The 22002-nt window shown below is 28.9% G+C and overlaps 2 protein-coding genes across 2 annotated transcripts; one reads left to right on the plus strand and one right to left on the minus strand.

Annotated features, from left to right (window-relative positions):
- Positions 1-1140: 1140 nt before the first annotated feature.
- LOC107007759 (protein NUCLEAR FUSION DEFECTIVE 4) lies at positions 1141-5386 on the minus strand. Its single transcript, XM_015206523.2, has 2 exons — positions 3934-5386; positions 1141-1856 (listed from the first exon to the last, which is right to left on the minus strand). Exons 1-2 carry the CDS (start codon positions 5118-5120, stop codon positions 1382-1384), a joined length of 1662 nt encoding a protein of 553 aa, XP_015062009.1. The 5' UTR covers positions 5121-5386; the 3' UTR covers positions 1141-1381.
- A 12903-nt stretch (positions 5387-18289) lies between these two features.
- Positions 18290-21770, plus strand: LOC107026472. The gene is given in 8 exon segments (XM_027914026.1): positions 18290-18326; positions 18408-18628; positions 19740-20567; positions 20682-21139; positions 21223-21250; positions 21252-21305; positions 21392-21502; positions 21729-21770. Coding segments are annotated over 8 exon segments (1779 nt in total).
- Positions 21771-22002: the final 232 nt, after the last annotated feature.

Below are 22002 nucleotides of genomic sequence, written 5' to 3' on the forward strand. Positions count from 1 at the left end.
ACATGACTGAATACTATTTATCTTATTAACTTTGGAATGTTTTTGGAAAATGATCCTTGGAATATTAGAATTTTTTTTTACACTATTTCTAAAATTTATAGTACAAAAGTTGCCTAACATTTGTTTTCATAAAATATGAAGTAAAGAAAATGACAAGAAGCCTGTAGTTTATGATGCCAGAATGCAGTAGTAATCACATTATTTGAGTGGAAAGCTAATTTCGAAATATTGAATTATTTGTGATGCCTTCAGTTTGATGTACTACCTCTCTTTTAATTTAAGTATTGACGGTGTTTAACTAAACATTTGAATTACAAATATTTGCGTAACTATAAGTTATCTCATTGATTTGAAAACATGGTAGCACTAATGTAGGTCAGTAGATGCTTAATTGATGATCAAGAACTAAATGACATGTCTGATCTACTCCATTTGTCTTAAAAAAAATTATAACCTGAAACAAGTCATAAACTTTTGTATAACTATAAATTAAGTAGGACGGTAAATGCTTTATTCATGATGAAGAAGTAAAATGACATGCTCCTTTATTTTGCAAAGCTAGGATTTTTTTAATTACTATTAAAGAAATGAAATTATACGTTCTCTGTTTTGTAACGAACATGACAATTGAATGCATTATATAGGAATCAAACCCGTGAACAATTTTGGCCTTACATGTTGCTACCTGTAGCACTTTACAAGAGTTGGTGACGCGAGCTCATGATATGAAGTTAAGTATTGTGGTGGACCATTATATTGATCTCTCATGATGTTTGTTATCATGTCTTGTAATTATTACAAAAATAAAAACAAATCGATTTGTATTTTGAGCGTCGAATAATGTTAACCATATTGTAAGCAGAACTCATTAGAATCCTCCTGTTCTTTTAATTTCAATTTTCTTTTGTACGTAGTAACTCATTACTAAATTTTTCAGTGCCAGGTTAATTAATTAGAAGTAAATGCAATGGGGGTGGCCACTAGAAGTTTTTCACCTCTAGGTCCCATTGCTATCATCCTGCATGTGATTCTCCAGTACTGGGCCAACTCCTAACAATTTAGTCTGATATTGCATTATTTTGTGGGCTGTCATCATGGGTCAATGGCCTTGTCCACAATTACACACTCTAACTATACTAATGGTGGTCAATCTCACTGATCATTTGCTTCACCACGCCCAAGACGGAGGATAAAATACCAGTTCAATAGTTTTACAAGCTCAGTCTAGTACAATGAATAAAGATTTACTCGATACAAAGTAACGAAATAAGCCTACTAATCAAACAAAGTTGACTTGTGCAAGTGGAAAGGGTATCATCAGCACACAATGTCCTATCAATCCTCCCACTTGAGTTCACAATGAGTACCCAAAAGAGAATCATCAAGACAATATAGTAGTACTAGTCTTATTGGCTTTCCTGCTTGCATAAATCTTACCATATAAGCTCCTGGTTCTAATGGATAACAAAATATCCAAGCCGAACCCAATGATGCAAGCTATAGCCATAACTATAAATACAAGCCTGTAGCAGTGAGCACCTACACAAGTGTTACCACCATCAGCTGTTGTTGTAGCCTGAGCATCATATAACAGACCCGCAAGCAAACCAGAGAAGAGAAATGAGCCGAGTGGAAGGTTGAGAATTAGGACATTATAAATGAGACCGTAATATTTGAGACCAAAGAGTTCAGAAGCAGCTGGAACAGATATGGCAAGACGAACCCCATAGCAAATTCCAACCACAATGGAGCCAATGTAGAGTGATCCTGGCATAGCCATGGCTAAACAGATGTATCCAACAGCCATCAGAATCTGTGAAGCCGCATTCCATATTGGTCTTGGCACTGCAGCTTTCCTGCAATTAACATCACTATTATCAATATGGACACTAGCTTGGATTTGAGGTGGTAAGATTTACTCCCTCTCCAAATTAGTGTTAACATTGCATTACTTTAAAAATATGGACGACTTTGCCCTCCATTTCATTTTTGGTACAAATTAACCTTGTTAGCCGATTATCAAAATAATAACGTACGTCCCGTCTAGGGGAAGAACTAGCAAGGGCTCAGTGTTCATCCAAACCTTCTTTCATGGATAATTTTTATATGTACAAAGTAAGATGTTGAACCCCTTTGACTAATATTTAGAATATTCTAAATGAAAATCCAAGCTTCGGCATGCTAAAGGTTGTTCTAGCTTGTATGTAAAGGGGTTCATGTTGTCCCTTGAACTATTTGAATGCGACAAATATATTCTAATAAAATTCTTGATGCTGTAAAAATATGGTTCTGAATTTCTGCAATTCACCGTCCAAGTTGGAGAATCTAGACAATCTTTTTCCGACTAAAGAAACATTTTCTTAAAAGCAATCTCTATTGGTCAAAAATTGAAATGAAGGAAATAAAAAGACAAGCACGGTCCACAACTTTTTGCAGTTTTAATGCAGGGAAGACTAAAATATATTATAGCTTGGAAGTTTCTCAAGAGAAGCGATACCATTAACTATTATGAAAGCGAATATAATCTATTTTCTAATCTTTCTTAAATCTCGTTGAAAATGTCGTTTATAAATAATCTATTAAACATATAAAGGGAATTAGATTTTTATACAAAAGTACATGAAAGTCACACAATTTATCTCCCACCAATTTACCTCATAAAAAAGAAAAGTTGAACGAACCATTAACTATTATGAAAGGGAATATAATCTATTTTCTAATCTTTCTTAGATCTCGTTAAAAATGTTGTTTATAGATAATCTATTAAACATATAAAGGGGATTAGACTTTTACACAAAAGTACATAAAAGTCACACAATTTATCTCCCACCAATTTACCCCATAAAAAAGAAAAGCTGAACGAACCATTACCTATTATGAAAAGGAATATAATCTATTTTCTAGTCTTGCTTAGATCTCGTTGAAAATGTTGTTTATAGAACATATAAAGAAGATTAGACTTTTACACAAAAATACATGAAAGTCACACAATTTATCTCCCACCAATTCACCCATAAAAAAAAAGTCCTCATCGGCCTAATTTGCCCACCAACTTATACGACCTTCTTTCAGCTTTTCTTTTACTTCATATGAAATTTAAAAAATAAAAAAAAATTTATAAATTTTGTAATTTAAATTAACGATAAGGAATATCCAATAAATATCTTTGTTTTTTATTTTGAATCTTCCAAATCATTTTCGTAGAAGGCCCTGACCCATTTTTTTTCTGATCCTTTGAGAAAAAGCTTCAGTCTCTTCATAAAAAATAGGAGGCAGAATATTTTGGTTTTCGAGCACAGATTTATTGGTGAAAAAATTAAATGAATTAAAGTACATTTTTTTCGAACTTAAAATTGAAAAGAGTCATTTTTTTCAAGAAATTAAAAGAAAAATAAATCAATCAAATTGAAATAAAGTGAGTAACTACTGCCCATTGAATAAAAAGTAGTCTTATACCAATAGCTAGACGAATCTGCCGTTTATATATACGATAGACCTCTGTTATATATAAAGTATACATATACTCTATTAGATATCTATAGACTATTTTCAAGTTAAAGCAATTTAGCTTAGAAGGGAAAAGATAGGAAGTTGACTTCAATTTCTTCCAGTTTAAATAAGTTGCTTTTGAGGGAATACTCCCTTCCTTTTGTTTCTATAGTTGCAAAAAGACTATGGAAAGGGAATCCTCAACTAAACTACCTTCAAGTACACCTAAAGTTGAGATTTCCATGATCAGTCACAATTAGTCAAATGCTTTGAATTGAAAAAGAAGTACGATTAGTAAAGTAAGGCTATTTTGGCTTTAAAATACTTAAACTACGTTAGTCCAAATAGGCTCAAAATCAAGCTACAAAGTAGAAAAGATGTACGTAACTAGCAACAAAAACAAAAATCTAGTAGTTTAATAAATTATAGTGATGGTAAACTTACTTGATGAAGTATTCGGAGACGGAGCCGGAAATAATGCGACCGAAAAATCCCCAAATGCTGGTGAGGGAGACGAAAATGGAAACATCAACATATCCCAGAGCTAATCCCATTTGCCCCAAATTGTTCATCACAGTCAAACCTGTTCCAACTCCACAAAGAAATGATACAAACAAGATCCAGAAATCCAGAGTCCTTATTGCCTCGAAAATCGTGTGATCTTCTCCAATAACAGGTTGCCGTTTCTCCACTGCAACTGGCACCTTATTTTCCTCCACTACAACAGTCTCCTTTTTCTCAACTTCTTCTGTAACCGTTTCTTCAACGCACAGTAATGGCTCTGCAACATTGGTATTCCCTTCAACGTCAAAGTTCTCTGAATTTTCGCGGATAAAATTTTTCACCATAAGGTGAATCGGAATGAACAAAGGCGATGCTATAAGTACCAGAAGTATTGCAGCAAAAATTTGTGAAAAAACTTTGCCATGAGTACCGGAAATGTCAAATACTAACAAATAAACAGCTATAATGACGGCAATTATGTTAATGACGCCGAAGTATTTGACCTCTTCCTTTTCTTCTGCAGATGTTGAGGAAGGTGGAATTTCACGGAGAAAGACAATCGCCGCGAGACAAACGGAAAAAGGAACTACGGCAAGTATGAGTAAGAAAGTAGCTGGATCGCTGGAAAATAACGCCGAACAAATATCGGTGAATATTGCCGTACTCAATCCAACATATCCTTTCAAAATCCCGGTTACAGGTCCCCTGTTTTTCCTGAAATTCCTTATACAAGTAACTAATACGGCGGTGTTCATCCATGTAGTACTGTTACCTCCCATGCATAAAAATATACACATGACCCAGTAAGGAAGAGGTTTAATTGTACCACTAACGACAAGCCATTGTACACCGTAACCAATGAAACCTTCGACTCCTCCAATGAAAAGAATAACCGGAGTAGATAGACGGTCGGAGGCAAGGCCGGCGAGTATCCCGAACGCTTTTCCGACATCCTTAGCGACTGAGAGGTTATTTAATTGAAGCTGAGTGAGTGCCATTAGAGACTTTAAAGCGTCGGAGTAGTTAGAGAAAGTGTAATTGTTGCCGGAAATAGCTTGTACCCAAACGGCGGCGACGAAGCCAAGCCATTTTCCGACGGGAGAATTGTAACTGAATACAAAAGTCATGAGAGTACAAAGTAGCTTAGAATTAAGATTAGTAGGGAAACACAAATTTTTGGTTCAAATTTTTTTGATTCAAAGAGGCAAAGAATTGATTATTATATAGAGAATTAATAGGCTTTTATTTTATTTTGATTAAAATTTGTTGCTGTCAAGTTGCACACTGTTGTTTCTACGAAAACACATACATATTGCCCATCGCTTTTGCAATTTGAAAAATAAAATATATTGTTTTCTTCCTAAGTGTATTTTTTCTATTTTATTTTACGTCTGAGGTAAAAAAGAATTGCTTGAAGAAGATTACGTACTGCATTTTGTTACAGGGTAGGTACATCCTAAATTCATAATAAATACACGTTCAATGATAACCTCAATCATTAGGGGGAAAAATATAGATGCCACATCCACGTATAAAAATTTGTGTCTAGTGTAAAAATTTATATTAAACTATTTATAAAATAATATAATATAATACGATATAATATAATATGATATAATATATGTATAAATCATTTGAAGAAAGTATAGTACGATCTTGCGATATGTGTTTTTATTTACCTATTTTTTATCGGAAAACACCCAAAGAAACAAGCACCTTCTCTTCACTTTTTTCTTACACGTTCGTTTAGTGGTTGTTACGCATTTATATTATATTGTATGTTATATATTTATAATTTAAATAATAAATTTTTATAAAAAAATAAAATCTAAAGTAGAATTAAAATGAAAACATAGGATAAATGATAATATAAAATAATCTGATATAAGTACTAAAATAAATTTGCTTTGAAATATGAGGATGGAGGACTTTGGTAACATTGTTATCGTTGATGTGACAATGACGATGAATCACCTCGTGTAAGGGCCCGTGTTGTCATGATTTCAGGACCAATATCATCAATTATGATATCCTTCACTTTCTTTTCGATTTTTAATGAAAATGAATATTACAAATTTAATACTGTAAATGCAATAGATAAACCATAAATATAACAATGAAGACTTTGATAGTACTCCCATGGTATGACAATAATTGATTATATTCGATCAGTCTTTAATTATTTGTTCTATTTTTAAATTAAATATTTATTAAGAAAATAATTATTAATACAATTAGTTTATTATTTTATCTCTATTTATTATAAAGTACATGAATTAAAATTTTAAAATTCTCAAAAAGTTTTATATTTTTTGAAATAATTATTTCATGATATAATAGATAAATTTTTTTATCATTTCTTAATTTATCAAAATAAATAAATAATTAAAAATAATTAAAAAATAAAAAATAAACAAATAATTAAAAACTCATCGAGTATGCACTACAATACAAATATCAAAAAAATGAGATCAATAATAATATTTATAAATATCAATACATGTGCATCCTTACCTTTGATTTTTGACTTTTTTTTTTCTCACTAAACTACTCCTATTTCCCATAGATTAATTACGAACTTTCTCCTTATTAGATGTCTAATGTACACGAGGAAGCTGTTTGATACCCTCCAATTTTAATTTAAAAATCAAACTCTTCTCTCAATTTTAAAAAACTAATTATTCTCTTTTTGTCATATATTTACAGTACTAATTAAATTGATTAATAAAGAGAACAGATGGAGTTTAAATTGGTTTTGAGTTTTCATTAAATGGTTTGTCGTCGTCTTGTAGGGCATTTCCTATCTCTTTAATTAAAACAACTTTGTTTCATTCACAATATTTCTTTGTCAAATTATGGGACGTGACATGCCATAAAACTGTTTCGGTTTTGGATCATGAACATCACATTCATTTATCTATCACAAATTTCGAAAATATCTTAAGTTTATACATGGTAAAACAGTATCACATAAAGTATAAAGTAAAGTGTGGATATAATAACGAAAAAGGGCTAAAACTCGTTGAACTATAGAAAAAGGTTTTAAAATATCTTTTATCCATATTTTGGTATAAATACCTTTTCATTCACCATTTTGATTTACATATACCCTTCTATTCACTTTTTTGGCTCAGTTATACTATTTCATTCACTTTTTTGACTAACTTATACTTTTATAACTAGCCACTAAAGTTTTTTTTTAAAAAAAAGAATATTTATTATTTGTCATTTTCTTTTTAGATAAAATAAAAATCTCATCTCTATTAATTATTTCCCCATAATCTATTTAAATAAAATTATATATACGTCTTCAAGACCCCAATATTTTTATAATCTATGCAATTTTGTATTTTCTCTTGTTTATTTTATTTTTTTAAAGAAGTTTGTTTTAAACAATTAATATATTATAAAAATGTTAATAATTCCACAAATATCTATCTTCCTTTTTAAAATAAATAAATAAAAAAAATTATTAATTTTTATTTTTTTTGCTAATCTGTGATAGCTACTTTTTAAAGAAAAAGTTTCACAAACAATTTTACTTAAAAGATTAACTCATTAAAAAATGAGAGGAAAAAAATTAATTCTTGACATAATAATTTTTTTATAAAATATTAATTCTTGACTTAATTAATTAAATATTAGCCGTTAATTTTATCATAGTCTTCAATCCAAGTAAAAATTGAGAAGATGGAAAGGAGTTGGATCCAAAAATAAATAACTAATAAAAAATTATAATTCTTTTTAATAAAAATAATTGAGATCTTGAAGAAGTATATTATTTTGGTTTGAATAGATAATGACAAATAATCTAATTGAGGTGGACTCTTTATATTATCCAATAGACAAATAACACATAATAAATATTTTTAAAAAATAAAGAATAAAGAAAGAATTGTTAGTTTCAAGGGTATAAGTGAACCAAATAAGTGAATTGAAAGATATTTAGATCAAAAGATGAATAAAACGTATTTTTAAACCTTTTATATAGTCCAATGGTATTTTTAACCATTTTCCTATGTAATAATGATGAATTCAAACTGTAACCTTCAGGTTCATAAGATCTAGTAATGTTTACATGGATTTCGTATACAATTTTTTTTTAGAGATTTATAAATTCAAAATTTGATGGTGAAGAGCGATTAAGAAGTTAAATTTTGTATTAAATTAGAATTGAAAATTATCAATTTTTGGTAGGACAAGTTTCCCTTTTAAAGAGGTATGTACAATTTCGAAAAGACGTAGCTATAAAAAATATTTATTTTTTCTCAATTCCAAGTAATTGCATGAAGCATGTCGTTATACCTTTTCTTCGCATTTAGGCATTGTGTGCTGTTGAAAAATGAACAGCATGGATTCAGCTTATGAAAAATCAAACAAAACAAAAAGAATAATTGGTGTATTTGATCGATCATTATTTATCTCAGACTCAAAATATCATAATTATTATTACTAGGTGAAAAGATGAAAAATTAAAATTTATTGAGGGAATTTTCTATATAATATACTATAGAGTTATATAATATAAGAAGTATAGAATTTATAGAGAAATTAGCTAAACAAAATTATTTAACATGATATGTTGTTATTTCTTACTTTTTATCTATTCTTTTTATGCAGTTTTTTTTATTTCAATTTACGTGAATATATAGTTAAATATATTTGTACATTTTATTAAAAAAAATAATTTTAATTATTAGGTAAGTTACTTGTGCTGGTATTTTTTGCATGGTAAAAAAAAATAGTGTTTGACACTCCAATTTCATATACCTTCATCAAGAAAAAATATTTTTATTTGATTAAACACAAACCGTAAAATATAAATAATAAATTTAAAAACTAAGAATATATAATATACAAATTGTAATCTTAAACAACCATAAAGTAAATCGAGAACCGAAAATAGAAAAGTATATTTGGTGCGCAAGTTGCTATAAAGTAAGTTGTTGATAAGTTTATTTTTGTTTGCTAGAAATCAAATCATCAAATAAATAAATTTGGTACACAAGTTGTTGATAAGGCAGCAGCCTTATACGGAATTGTATCTTTTTTGCTGTTTGCCCAAAATACACCAATCGACAGACTATACACATGTGTTCCGTACTTATTTAATCTATCAAACAACCAAATTCAATCACGACTCTTTTATGAATTACAAATATAACCATGCACTCTTACTGATATAATTACTAATCAGTAGATATCAAAAATTCAAAGATATCTGCTAAACATCAGATTTTTGAAAATACAATTAAGTGTACTCAAACTAATATTTTCAACCAAAAAAATTGAGATTGGAGGATATGGAGATCGAGAGTTGACGATAAGACAATTTGATAATGCAAATACTTTCAATCAGGTATATTAAATTTTCTTTTTCAATCTTAATTTTTTTTTTTAAATATTGACTTTGTGTATACACTTAATTGTCTATTCGATAGTTTTAAAAAATAAAAATAGTTAACAACTTTATTATTTTTATTATTCAAATGAGTATATTTAATTTAAATAAATTTCAACTATAAATTATTATATAGTACATATGTCATGAATTATAAAGTCATTAAACACTACTTGACCTATTTATACTTGATCGGATTTTTTCTCTAATATTTTAATACACTATATATGTGAAAGTTAATTAAAAATCAATAATTGAAATATTGTCTTTTTAAAGCTGATACGAAAAGGAAAAGAATAAGTCAGTAACCTACTTCCTCATTATTGAAATTAGAAAAGACTTGGAAGTTTGTTGCGTATGAAATTAAATAACTAAAATAAAACAAATTTTGAGGATCATAAAAATCGTGAATGGTGGTGTGCGGTCTATTTATTTTCAGTTATGGGAAGTTATTATGAGCTTAAAATTATTAAGCATATTGTTTTTTTTAAGAATAATTTATTTGTTTTTATTTGATTATAATTATTTAAATTTCATATAAAGTTTTAAAAACTTTGACGGATCATTATAATCAATACCCCACATACAACTGATATTTTTAGAGTGTAAGTGTTGTGCATCGTTGTTAGTACATAAAATTTTCTATAATTTTTAAGATAAACATGGTTACTTAATTACGTAATTAATAAAATATCTTTTTAGAAAAATAGAACAAGAAGATAAAGAGATAGAGCAAAAGAATATCAGATTTAGAAAACCAATTATTTAGATCATGTTCTATTTTTTAGTTTATGTATCTTCTTTCGTTGTATTGATATTTCAATTATTTTCAGTCAAATCATGTTTAAAAGTTGTTTGTGAATTTTCTCAAGGATAATAATTATATTTTTATTAGTAATCATATTGTTATCAACCTTTTAATTTTCAGTCTGAAATATTATAATATTGCAGATCAGAATAACAAGTTGTTGTTTCTTTTTTTAATTCTTCTCCTTGCATGTACGGATCATGACTTTGCCAAAATTTCAAAAGAAAAAACAATGACTATTAAGAAATTATTCTGATGGAAAAAAAATCAGACGTAAAAAATAAAAAAAACTTGATTAATTTAAAAGAGAACTATGAATTAATTTTAGTTAGAGGAGAAAGACAACTCAACTTTACTTTGTTATATTTTAACATAATTATAATTATATTCAAAAAAATATTTTATTAATTACTTAATTAAGTTATAATATTTATCTTAAAAAAATTTATTTAATAGTGTAGAGAATCTTATATACGGCCAAAAATTAAACTCATATTTTTAATCACTATCAATCACCAAAAAGGTTTGAGAATATTTTAATTGGTAATTTTCTAAAATTTATTCAACTTTAAATAAAAATAGATTAAACATATTTGACAATAGAAAGGTAAATGTCGTTATCATATTTTAATATACCAATATAATATTTTAAAATATGTTCAACAAATCCATACTCATACAGTATATTTAATACTGTAGGCATGTTTCAGACTCTGCTTATCATATTTTTAATAAAAAATTAAATATGTACGGTGCAAAAAGACAATGTGACAATCTGTCGTCCTCAGATAGGGATGCCAATTGAAATGCACCTAATAAAAACTTTCATTTTTGTAATAATATCTACTCAACTCGATTATGCATAGATATTTTAGGGCCGTCAATTCAAAGTCATATTTATAATTATTATTATTGAATCATTTGTAATAGTACTACACGTAGAGCTGTTAATATGGGCTAGTTCATTTCATACATATTTTGATATTTTACGGGTCAGGTTGGGCTAAACTATTTTTGGTATGGGCTGAAAAATGGTTGGCCCAACCCACAACCCACGGGTCGTCTCTATTGCTATTTTTCAAGCCCCTCAAATCAACAGCTTTATTCAGGTCGGGCTAAAAGATCTTTTTTTTAAAAATGGGATTCAAAAATCTCAGCTCAGCCCCACTAAATCCCGGGTTAGGCCAGGCCGGGCTAGAAAGCCCTTTTCTTAAATGGGCTCCAAAAATCTCAGGTTAACCCTACTAAATCCCGAATTAGGCCAGACCGGCTCAACGGGCCTAACCCATGTTAACGCTCTAAGTACACATGTGTTATAATTTTACAAGATGGAGATATTAAATTTTTGAAGATAGAAATAATATTTCCAATCAATTAATGAATGGTTTGTAATCTCAATAGTCATTTCAATTTATTTTTTTATATAAAATTTGATTCATCATATTTTGTATTAAAAAAAGTCATTTTAAATTATAGAGAATGAGTCATGCCTATCACAAATCTATCATTTTAAATTTTATAGAATAACTCATGCTTAACGTGAAAAAAATTATTAGAACCATGAGAAAAAATTGTATTTGAAAAAGTAGCTAGCAGTATTTTGATTAGTTAATCGTTATAAAATTGTATGTATTTTAAAAATTTTATATTTTACTAGTTTAGGGATTAATTAATCTTTTCATGATTTTTGATATCACAATTTTTATAATGACAAAATATATATATATATGTTCTTTAACTCGACTTTATTTCAAATTTATATTCTTAAACTTTGGCTATGCACAAATATATACTTAATTTGTATAAAGTTGAACAAGTAGACACATTAATCCTATGCGATACAATTCACATAGGACACAAATTATCATATAGAATGTCAGTAATGTCACGTAAAACGCTTGTATCTATTTATACAAATTTTAATATTTATTTATGCACATTCAAATACTTTTTAATAATGAGCAGATCACTCTTATTATATTTCGCTTGAGATAGAAGGATATCAGGTGGTCTCGTTCAAACAAAGAAATCCTAGGGTATTATTTAATGACCCAACAAGTGGCAATATATTTACAGCCAAATAGGATCCATCAAACATGTTATCCACGCTATGCAAGTAAAATGGTTTACATCAAAGGTTGAGTTTGTGAAGGTAAACACTGGTGATAGAAGTAGAAGGCATATTAATTAAAACGTTAAATGTGTCATCAATGACCACTTCAAGAATATTACCTAATTCTAGATAGAAAAATAAAATAAGATAGAAATAATATTCAAATTTACTGAGAGGTGTATTCAATCATCGTCACATTATACGATACTTTTAATGTTAATTTATACATCTATTTAAAAAACAAAACAAGAAAATAAAATTATTATATCTGATTTCGAGAGGAAAGCATGGGATCGCACTAATTCAGTGACCCCTCGTGTATGTGACTTTACTCATAAGAGAGTAAGTTGATTTAGATTTAACAGTGAAAGAAAAAATGAAAAAGATAATTAAGTGTATATGACTTTATTTCAAGATATTTTAAGGAATGATAACTGATGATAGATATAGTACAAACTTATGTCAATTACTAATTTTTTCAACATTTATTAATAAGAAAAAATAAATATATATAATTTATACAACGCTTTAAAATATTGCATAATCTTTTTAATGAATTATTAGTTGCTTATTTGTTAAAATAGTATCAAAATTGATTATTTTTTTTACACTTTTATATGTGTGAAATTTTTATGAAATATCCATTATTTAAAAATTCAAATAATATATTTAGATAAATTTCAACTTTATATTAATTTAATTTTATATTTAATAATTTTAAATGTTACCCAAGTAGTTCGTAAAAGTCGTGACTCATGCGAGCTGTTACAATAATTTGTATTTATCGATCGTCGTTACATCAATTTCCCTTTTCCAATATGCAAGTGGGGAGGACTGAAAATGACATCTTTAATTAGTTTTTGTCAATTCCCTTTTTCTTTCTTTTCAACTCACTTTATCATGGTAGGGTCCACTTAACTCTTAGGGACTGTTTGGTCTTTTCAGCTTTACTCTCAACTCGCTATTACCCCAATGTAGCTATGAAAAGGCAAAAATGCATTTTGTTGTATATAAATATATATTTTTTCTTCGAAGAAATAAAAAATGTCTCCGACTTTTAAATATTTTTTTATTCATAGAATGGATCGCTTTCTGCTTACCTTTTATGTAAACAGTGTTGTTAATGAATTAGTAATATAAATATTCATAAATCAAATAAATTTATTTTTTAATAATATGATATTTAATAAATTAACAGGCGATTGCTATAAATTAAACAATATATAGAGTAATAGTTAAACCAACTGGACTGAACCTTTTTAATTGTAGTATTAATAACTTTAATTTTCTATTTCATGATTTTACGCAAGTTGCATGAGAAACGACAACCTATGTATAATGTATTACAGCAGCTTTATAAATCTGCTCTAATATAACGTGTGCTATCAATCAATTCAAATGAGACTTTTTTTTTTTGTTTAAATTACTATATAGGTATTATCATTAAAAAAATGTTTATTTATAAAATTTGAAGTTGAGATTTTCATTAATTCGTCTGTATCAATTGTTGATGAATATATATACTTCACCTATCATCATCGTTGTTTAATATACTTCTCTCCTTTCTTATCTAATCAAGTTTTAGTACTTCATGACATTCAATATAATTATTTTTTTTTTTTAAAAAAAAATCTCTTTTTCTTGATAAGTTTTTAACAGATGACTGAATTGGACTGCCCAAATTGATTTGGCATGAAATATGTCAACTCAACTATTCCAGATTAGACATCAACTATTTTTCAAATGTTTGGTCCAAACATTAAAATGAGAGTTCTATACCAATTTTTCTTCATTTCTGGAAAATGTATCTTTCAATCAAAATTCATAATTTTTTTTTCAATTTCGTGTAATTATGCAACCAAAATAACTAATTAAATTACGCGCATACAAAAAGTTTTATATTTTTTTGGTATAATATAAATCTAAATTAGTACCGACATTAAATAATAACTAATGCCGCAGCATTTTGCTACCAATTTTCAAATGGTTGGTTTCCTATTTATGATGGAAAAAAAAGTGGATGTTGAATAGTCAATTGACTAGTTGGAATACTAATGAAAATTATTAATTTTTTTAATTATGGGAAAATGATAAAAAATGGAACAATGTGAAAGGAATAAAACTGTTCTCCTTTTATAGCTGGTTTAAAAATATCTTTATCGTTAATATTTTTATTAAAAAATGTTCTTGCCATCAATACTTTGATAAAAAAATTCATATAGTTACTATAGTTCAACAATGCCCTTTTCTGAATAAATATATAATCTTCTCCTTTTTAAATACATTTTCTTCATAATTAATATATTATTAAAGAATCATGTACTTATTTTCTTTCTTCTAAAATCATTTTTGGAACAAATCATTTTTATTTCTTTCACATAATTCTAAGACATAATTTTTTAGTCTTTTTCCATTTTTTAATTTGAACTAAGTTGCCGTCCATTGTATTTATGTAAAAATTAGGCAGGGTGACCAACCTGTAAATATATTGCCATCTTTGAAATGTGATTGGATAAAAGATGCTTCAACACAAAGCGTTTGAGTTCGAAGCTTTGACAAATCAAACTTCAGCACAACGTTCAAACTCTAGTATAAATTCTTTAATTTTTTTTCTTTTTTCCGTTACTGAATTTTTGTACAAATTGTATTTTGGATTTCACATTAAAAAATGGTTAAAATTTAAATAATTTTGAAACGCTGTTAGGTTTAGCTATTTCATAAATTGACAATGTTTGTTTGGGAAAATTGTATATAATAGCAAACTAATAACCTAAAATAAATGGAGTAGCTAGGGTTTGATTTAATTGTGCTCCATAGCAAACGTTAGCCAAAATTTGCCAGGCGTCTCTCTCCCAAAAATCTCGCTCGCCACTCTCCCATTCTCGCTCGCCACTCTCTGCTCGCCTCTCTCGCTTTATACACAGAAGTGTATAATTTTGTTTCTGTTTTGTATAAAACGAGAGAAAATTGTATATACACATGCAAAAACATATATCTTCGTGATATACACTTAGTTATACAAATTACAAACATTTTACTTCAATTCAATTATAGACAAATGCAAATTTTATACAAATATTGCAGAGAAAAAGGCCAACGAATTATACAATTACGAATTATACAATTGCGAATTATACAATTGCAGTGAAATAGGATAGCGAATTATACAATTGCAGTGAAATAGGATAGCGAATTATACAATTGCAGTGAAATAGGATAGCGAATTATACAATTGCAGTGAAATAGGATAGCGAATTATACAATTGCAGTGAAATAGGATAGCGAATTATACAATTGCAGTGAAATAGGATAGCGAATTATACAATTGCAGTGAAATAGGATAGCGAATTATACAATTGCAGTGAAATAGGATAGCGAATTATACAATTGCAGTGAAATAGGATAGCGAATTATACAATTGCAGTGAAATAGGATAGCGAATTATACAATTGCAGTGAAATAGGATAGCGAATTATACAATTGCAGTGAAATAGGATAGCGAATTATACAATTGCAGTGAAATAGGATAGCGAATTATACAATTGCAGTGAAATAGGATAGCGAATTATACAATTGCAGTGAAATAGGATAGCGAATTATACAATTGCAGTGAAATAGGATAGCGAATTATACAATTGCAGTGAAATAGGATAGCGAATTATACAATTGCAGTGAAATAGGATAGCGAATTATACAATTGCAGTGAAATAGGATAGCGAATTATACAATTGCAGTGAAATAGGATAGCGAATTATACAATTGCAGTGAAATAGGATAGCGAATTATACAATTGCAGTGAAATAGGATAGCGAATTATACAATTGCAGTGAAATAGGATAGCGAATTATACAATTGCAGTGAAATAGGATAGCGAATTATACAATTGCAGTGAAATAGGATAGCGAATTATACAATTGCAGTGAAATAGGATAGCGAATTATACAATTGCAGTGAAATAGGATAGCGAATTATACAATTGCAGTGAAATAGGATAGCGAATTATACAATTGCAGTGAAATAGGATAGCGAATTATACAATTGCAGTGAAATAGGATAGCGAATTATACAATTGCAGTGAAATAGGATAGCGAATTATACAATTGCAGTGAAATAGGATAGCGAATTATACAATTGCAGTGAAATAGGATAGCGAATTATACAATTGCAGTGAAATAGGATAGCGAATTATACAATTGCAGTGAAATAGGATAGCGAATTATACAATTGCAGTGAAATAGGATAGCGAATTATACAATTGCAGTGAAATAGGATAGCGAATTATACAATTGCAGTGAAATAGGATAGCGAATTATACAATTGCAGTGAAATAGGATAGCGAATTATACAATTGCAGTGAAATAGGATAGCGAATTATACAATTGCAGTGAAATAGGATAGCGAATTATACAATTGCAGTGAAATAGGATAGCGAATTATACAATTGCAGTGAAATAGGATAGCGAATTATACAATTGCAGTGAAATAGGATAGCGAATTATACAATTGCAGTGAAATAGGATAGCGAATTATACAATTGCAGTGAAATAGGATAGCGAATTATACAATTGCAGTGAAATAGGATAGCGAATTATACAATTGCAGTGAAATAGGATAGCGAATTATACAATTGCAGTGAAATAGGATAGCGAATTATACAATTGCAGTGAAATAGGATAGCGAATTATACAATTGCAGTGAAATAGGATAGCGAATTATACAATTGCAGTGAAATAGGATAGCGAATTATACAATTGCAGTGAAATAGGATAGCGAATTATACAATTGCAGTGAAATAGGATAGCGAATTATACAATTGCAGTGAAATAGGATAGCGAATTATACAATTGCAGTGAAATAGGATAGCGAATTATACAATTGCAGTGAAATAGGATAGCGAATTATACAATTGCAGTGAAATAGGATAGCGAATTATACAATTGCAGTGAAATAGGATAGCGAATTATACAATTGCAGTGAAATAGGATAGCGAATTATACAATTGCAGTGAAATAGGATAGCGAATTATACAATTGCAGTGAAATAGGATAGCGAATTATACAATTGCAGTGAAATAGGATAGCGAATTATACAATTGCAGTGAAATAGGATAGCGAATTATACAATTGCAGTGAAATAGGATAGCGAATTATACAATTGCAGTGAAATAGGATAGCGAATTATACAATTGCAGTGAAATAGGATAGCGAATTATACAATTGCAGTGAAATAGGATAGCGAATTATACAATTGCAGTGAAATAGGATAGCGAATTATACAATTGCAGTGAAATAGGATAGCGAATTATACAATTGCAGCGAAATAGGCCAGCGAATTATACAATTTAGGCCAGCGAATCATACAATTGTATATGTATAGCGAATTATACAGTTTTATGTTTGCTATGGAGCGTAATTATGTAAACTTTGCTATAGCATACAAATATGAATTTTTTGTTTGCTATATGTGAAAGTTGCCCTTGTTAATTCCTTCCCATAATTATTTGGGAAAATTATATGAAATGGCAAACATTCATAACTAATTATATATTAGGGGTATAGTTTAATTTATTTACATTATATAATTATAGTTTATTTTATTTTTCTATAATTAATGGGGGCCCACAACCTATTAAGTAACCAATTGTATAAAAACCTTATTTTCTAATTTTGTATATAATTATACACAATCTAATTTTCTCTCTCCTTTTCACAATTAATTTTCTCTCTCCTTTCCACATTCTAACGTCTTCTTCTACAATTAATACTCCAATATCAGATTTGAATTTCGAATTTCTGTCCAAAATTTCAGGAATCCCTCCCGAAGTTGAAGTCCCCTCCCTTAGTCGAAGTCAATTTTGTAAGTAATCCTTAATTTTAGTTGTTTACCTTTTTTTTTTCCTAACTTATCTAAAAATTGTATATTTTGATGAAATAATCGTTTTTCTGTTCTTGATAGATCTAAATTTCGTCAAACAATGAACGAATCGTCTACATCTTTGAGGATTACTAGAGGTAGTCCTTTGCATGTCAATGTTGTTGACATTTTACCATCCTTTTCAATGGGGCTAACTCAAGAATTTGGGGTTAATGTAGGGTCTTTGGGAAAATCAAAACAACTTATACAAGAACAAACCATGGAAGAACTGAGATCAAAGAAAAAAAACTACCCTATGCCAGTTCAACAAGTTATTAAAAATGCCAAAGCTAGAGGCATTAAAATTGTACAAGGTACAAGAAAGAGGAAAGCTGTAATCGTTGAATCAGAGGAAAATGATTCTGAAGTTGTCGGATCTGAAGAAATTCATAATCATGAGGTAGTGTCTTAAAACACAAACTTAGATACAATTTTTTTGTTAATTAGTTGTCAATATACAAAAACTATTAAATTAAGTATTGTATATAGTATATTCCATGTGAGTAATTGTATATAGTATATTGCATGTTTATGTTATTTTTGGTTTTTGTATATATATACAAAATATGGAGAAGTTTACTCTGGTGTTTCTTTGTGTTTTATAGCTCTGCTCATTTCTTGAATTAGGTGAATGTCAAAATGGTTTTGACTTTTGATTATGTTCCATGCTCTTTTTGTGTGTTTGTGACTTGTTTAGGGTTGTGGAATAAAGGGGCATTGGTAAAGTTTTTGTCTTTGTGTGTTGTGCCTTGTGTTTTCTGGAACTTCTCAAGCATGATATTTGTATATTCCTTTGTTATGTTGCTCGATCTCTTCAAAAATGTCGGCGAGTGCGTGTCGGATCCTTCAAAAGTAATTGGACTTAGTTATACAGATGGAAAATTTGAATATATGATTAGAATTTGTATATTCTATTAGTTATATACAAATTTTTGAAGTTAGTATATATTAAGTTTACATACGTATACAAAAATTGATATGTACATGTCTGTTTTAATAGCTGGTAGTAGGGATTGTATATAGATGGGAAAATATCATAGGTGATTATAATTTTGTATATTGTAGTAGTTATATATAAATTATTGAATATAATGTATTTAATATGCATATACAATTTATAAAAACATTGAATAAGTGTTAGTATATACTATATACAATTAAAAACTTGAACAACATATATCTCTTGTTATACAAATTCGTAAAATGCATTTTGTACATGTATATATTTATTCAATAAGATTGTATATGCATATTTATTGCAATATAATTGGATGTGTATATACAATAAAAGACATTGAATACGTGCTGGTATATACTATATACAAAAAATGCAAGTTCATATATATAAACAGAAAATAATCTGCGAATGACTTATTTTTTGATTTTTTTTATATATATAGGTAGGTATGTATATACAGAAATTAATTTGTACATGACTTATTATAAAATTGTTTTTTTTTTGTATATATATACTATGTTTATTTCATACACTTTTATTTTTTATTTTTTAGGAAGTCAGATATATTTGCAACAACCGTGAAAAAAGGACAATTCACATGCAATGTTATACGCAAATAAACACATTGAATGAGCTTCAGAATAAACTGCCTCCAAAGCAATATAATCGTATATGTGCATCATCGTGTTTTGCACAGTTAACAGCAATGAGACGATGTCACGTGCAAGCACAACTGTTTAGATGCATTATGTTGAGGGAGTTGGAAGGTAGTTCTGTGAATGCAATACTTTTTTATATAAATGGCACAACGCTTCGATTCACAATACGGGAATTTGCCATTATTTCTGGTTTGAATTGTTCTGATAATGGTGCTGACTTCAACTTTGATACTGATCAACCCAATAGAATCATCGATGAGTATTTTCCAGGGAATTCTCCTGTCACTAAAGCTCGTTTGGCTGAAGCTTTTAAAGCAAAGGTATGGGGTGACAATCAGGAAGATGCATACAAGTTTGGGATTCTATATTATATACATGAGTTTATCATGTCCGCAGAACCTACTACAACAACAATAGATATGTTGGACTTTGATCTGGTTGAAACAGGTAGATTTATGGATTATCCTTGGGGTCGGAAGGCTTTTAATGAACTTGCTAAATCCATAAACAACAAGATAAAGCCATGTGGACAGTACTACAGAATTCAGGGCTTTCCACTTTCAATGCAAGTTTGGTTCTATGAATGTTGTTCTTATGTTGATGAAAAGATTGCTGTCAAGGTTTCTAGTCACATTCCTCGGATTATCAATTGGGTGACTAAGAACGACCATCCTCGGTTTGATTATTTCATGAAAACAATTTTTAATGATGCAGATAATCCGGTATGCGTTTACTTAATACAATTTATAAATTATAGAAGTTAGTATACATTTACTTACTACAAATTTATATTACATTTTTATTATATTGAATTATAATTTTTAATTATTATGCAGATTAAGTTCAGAAATATTGAGCCAACAGCGATGGAAATTAAAATCCTCAAACTTCCACAATCGACAGAACAATCAATTTCTCAGGGCCTGCAGACTGATCACAATAAAGTTACAGATCCGGATGATGATTTACAAAACCCGCCCAGTATAACAAGCAGAAAAGGAAAAGAAAAAGTTATTGAATGTTCTTCATCGATTAGGAAAAAGAAAAAGCAACCCGTTACAGTCATCTCTTCAACAAAGGCAGTTAAGACATACACACGAAGATCAATGGCGCGCAAAGCCACACGATCACAGTCCATCAATATCAATAGTGTTGCGAAACACAGTGATGCAGGTACGTCACACAACAATGAAAATGTAGAGCAGAAAAGTGTACAAGACAGAACACAAATGGGGCAAATTAAGAAGTCAACAAGCATTACAATATCGCGTGATGAATTTGAAGCATTCAAAAAATCGATAATCAAATATACAATTCAAATATATGTTATTTGAAAATATTATATACAATTATTAATAAAATATGCTACTTCTTCACATAGGTCAAGGACGAGTTCGCTGATTTGAGCAAAAATGCTTGAAGACAAATTCAAAACAGTGTTGGAAGCTATGAATTCAAAGGTATCACATGTATAAATTTTTTGTTTTAATTATTTATATACAATATACTTTATACTTATGAATACAGTTGTATATTTTTTTTCCAGGGTAATGTCGTCGATGATGATCAAGAATCACCCATCGGAGATGTTCATCAAAAGCCCACATACACCCCACATGAACCCCAAAGTCAATCTGCAAATGTGACAGAACAAGAGGTATTATTTTGCTTTATTTATACATTAATTCAGTTTATACACATTTTGAAATGAAATAAATTGTATATAAGTAAATTCAGTTTGTAGACATAATGAAATTAAATAATTAAGAACTATATACTAGTATAGATCAAATTATACATCAGCATATTACTTATTTTTATACTGAATATACTACAACATATTTTCTTTTATTGTTTACATTATAATCAGGCTACATTTGAAGATGTCATGCAAGAAACGCATATCACTCGTGTTCAGCAGTTAAATAACAAGTCTTCACAGTTAGGTGCACAAAAAAACCCGATACGTCATCAAAGTGCATTAAAAGATCGTGAGGTATCCGTAAATGATTATATACATTTTAAAATTTAATATAATGGTTTATAATCAATTTGTTAGATATTTACGTTATTATTTTCTTTTTAAGCTGGGAGATAACTTGCAAGAACTAAACCAGAATTCCCCACTCTTGGATCATGTTGTTTTGGGTGATAATT

The sequence above is a fragment of the Solanum pennellii genome, chromosome 1 (assembly GCF_001406875.1).
Source record: "Solanum pennellii chromosome 1, SPENNV200".
NCBI lineage: Eukaryota > Viridiplantae > Streptophyta > Magnoliopsida > Solanales > Solanaceae > Solanum > Solanum pennellii.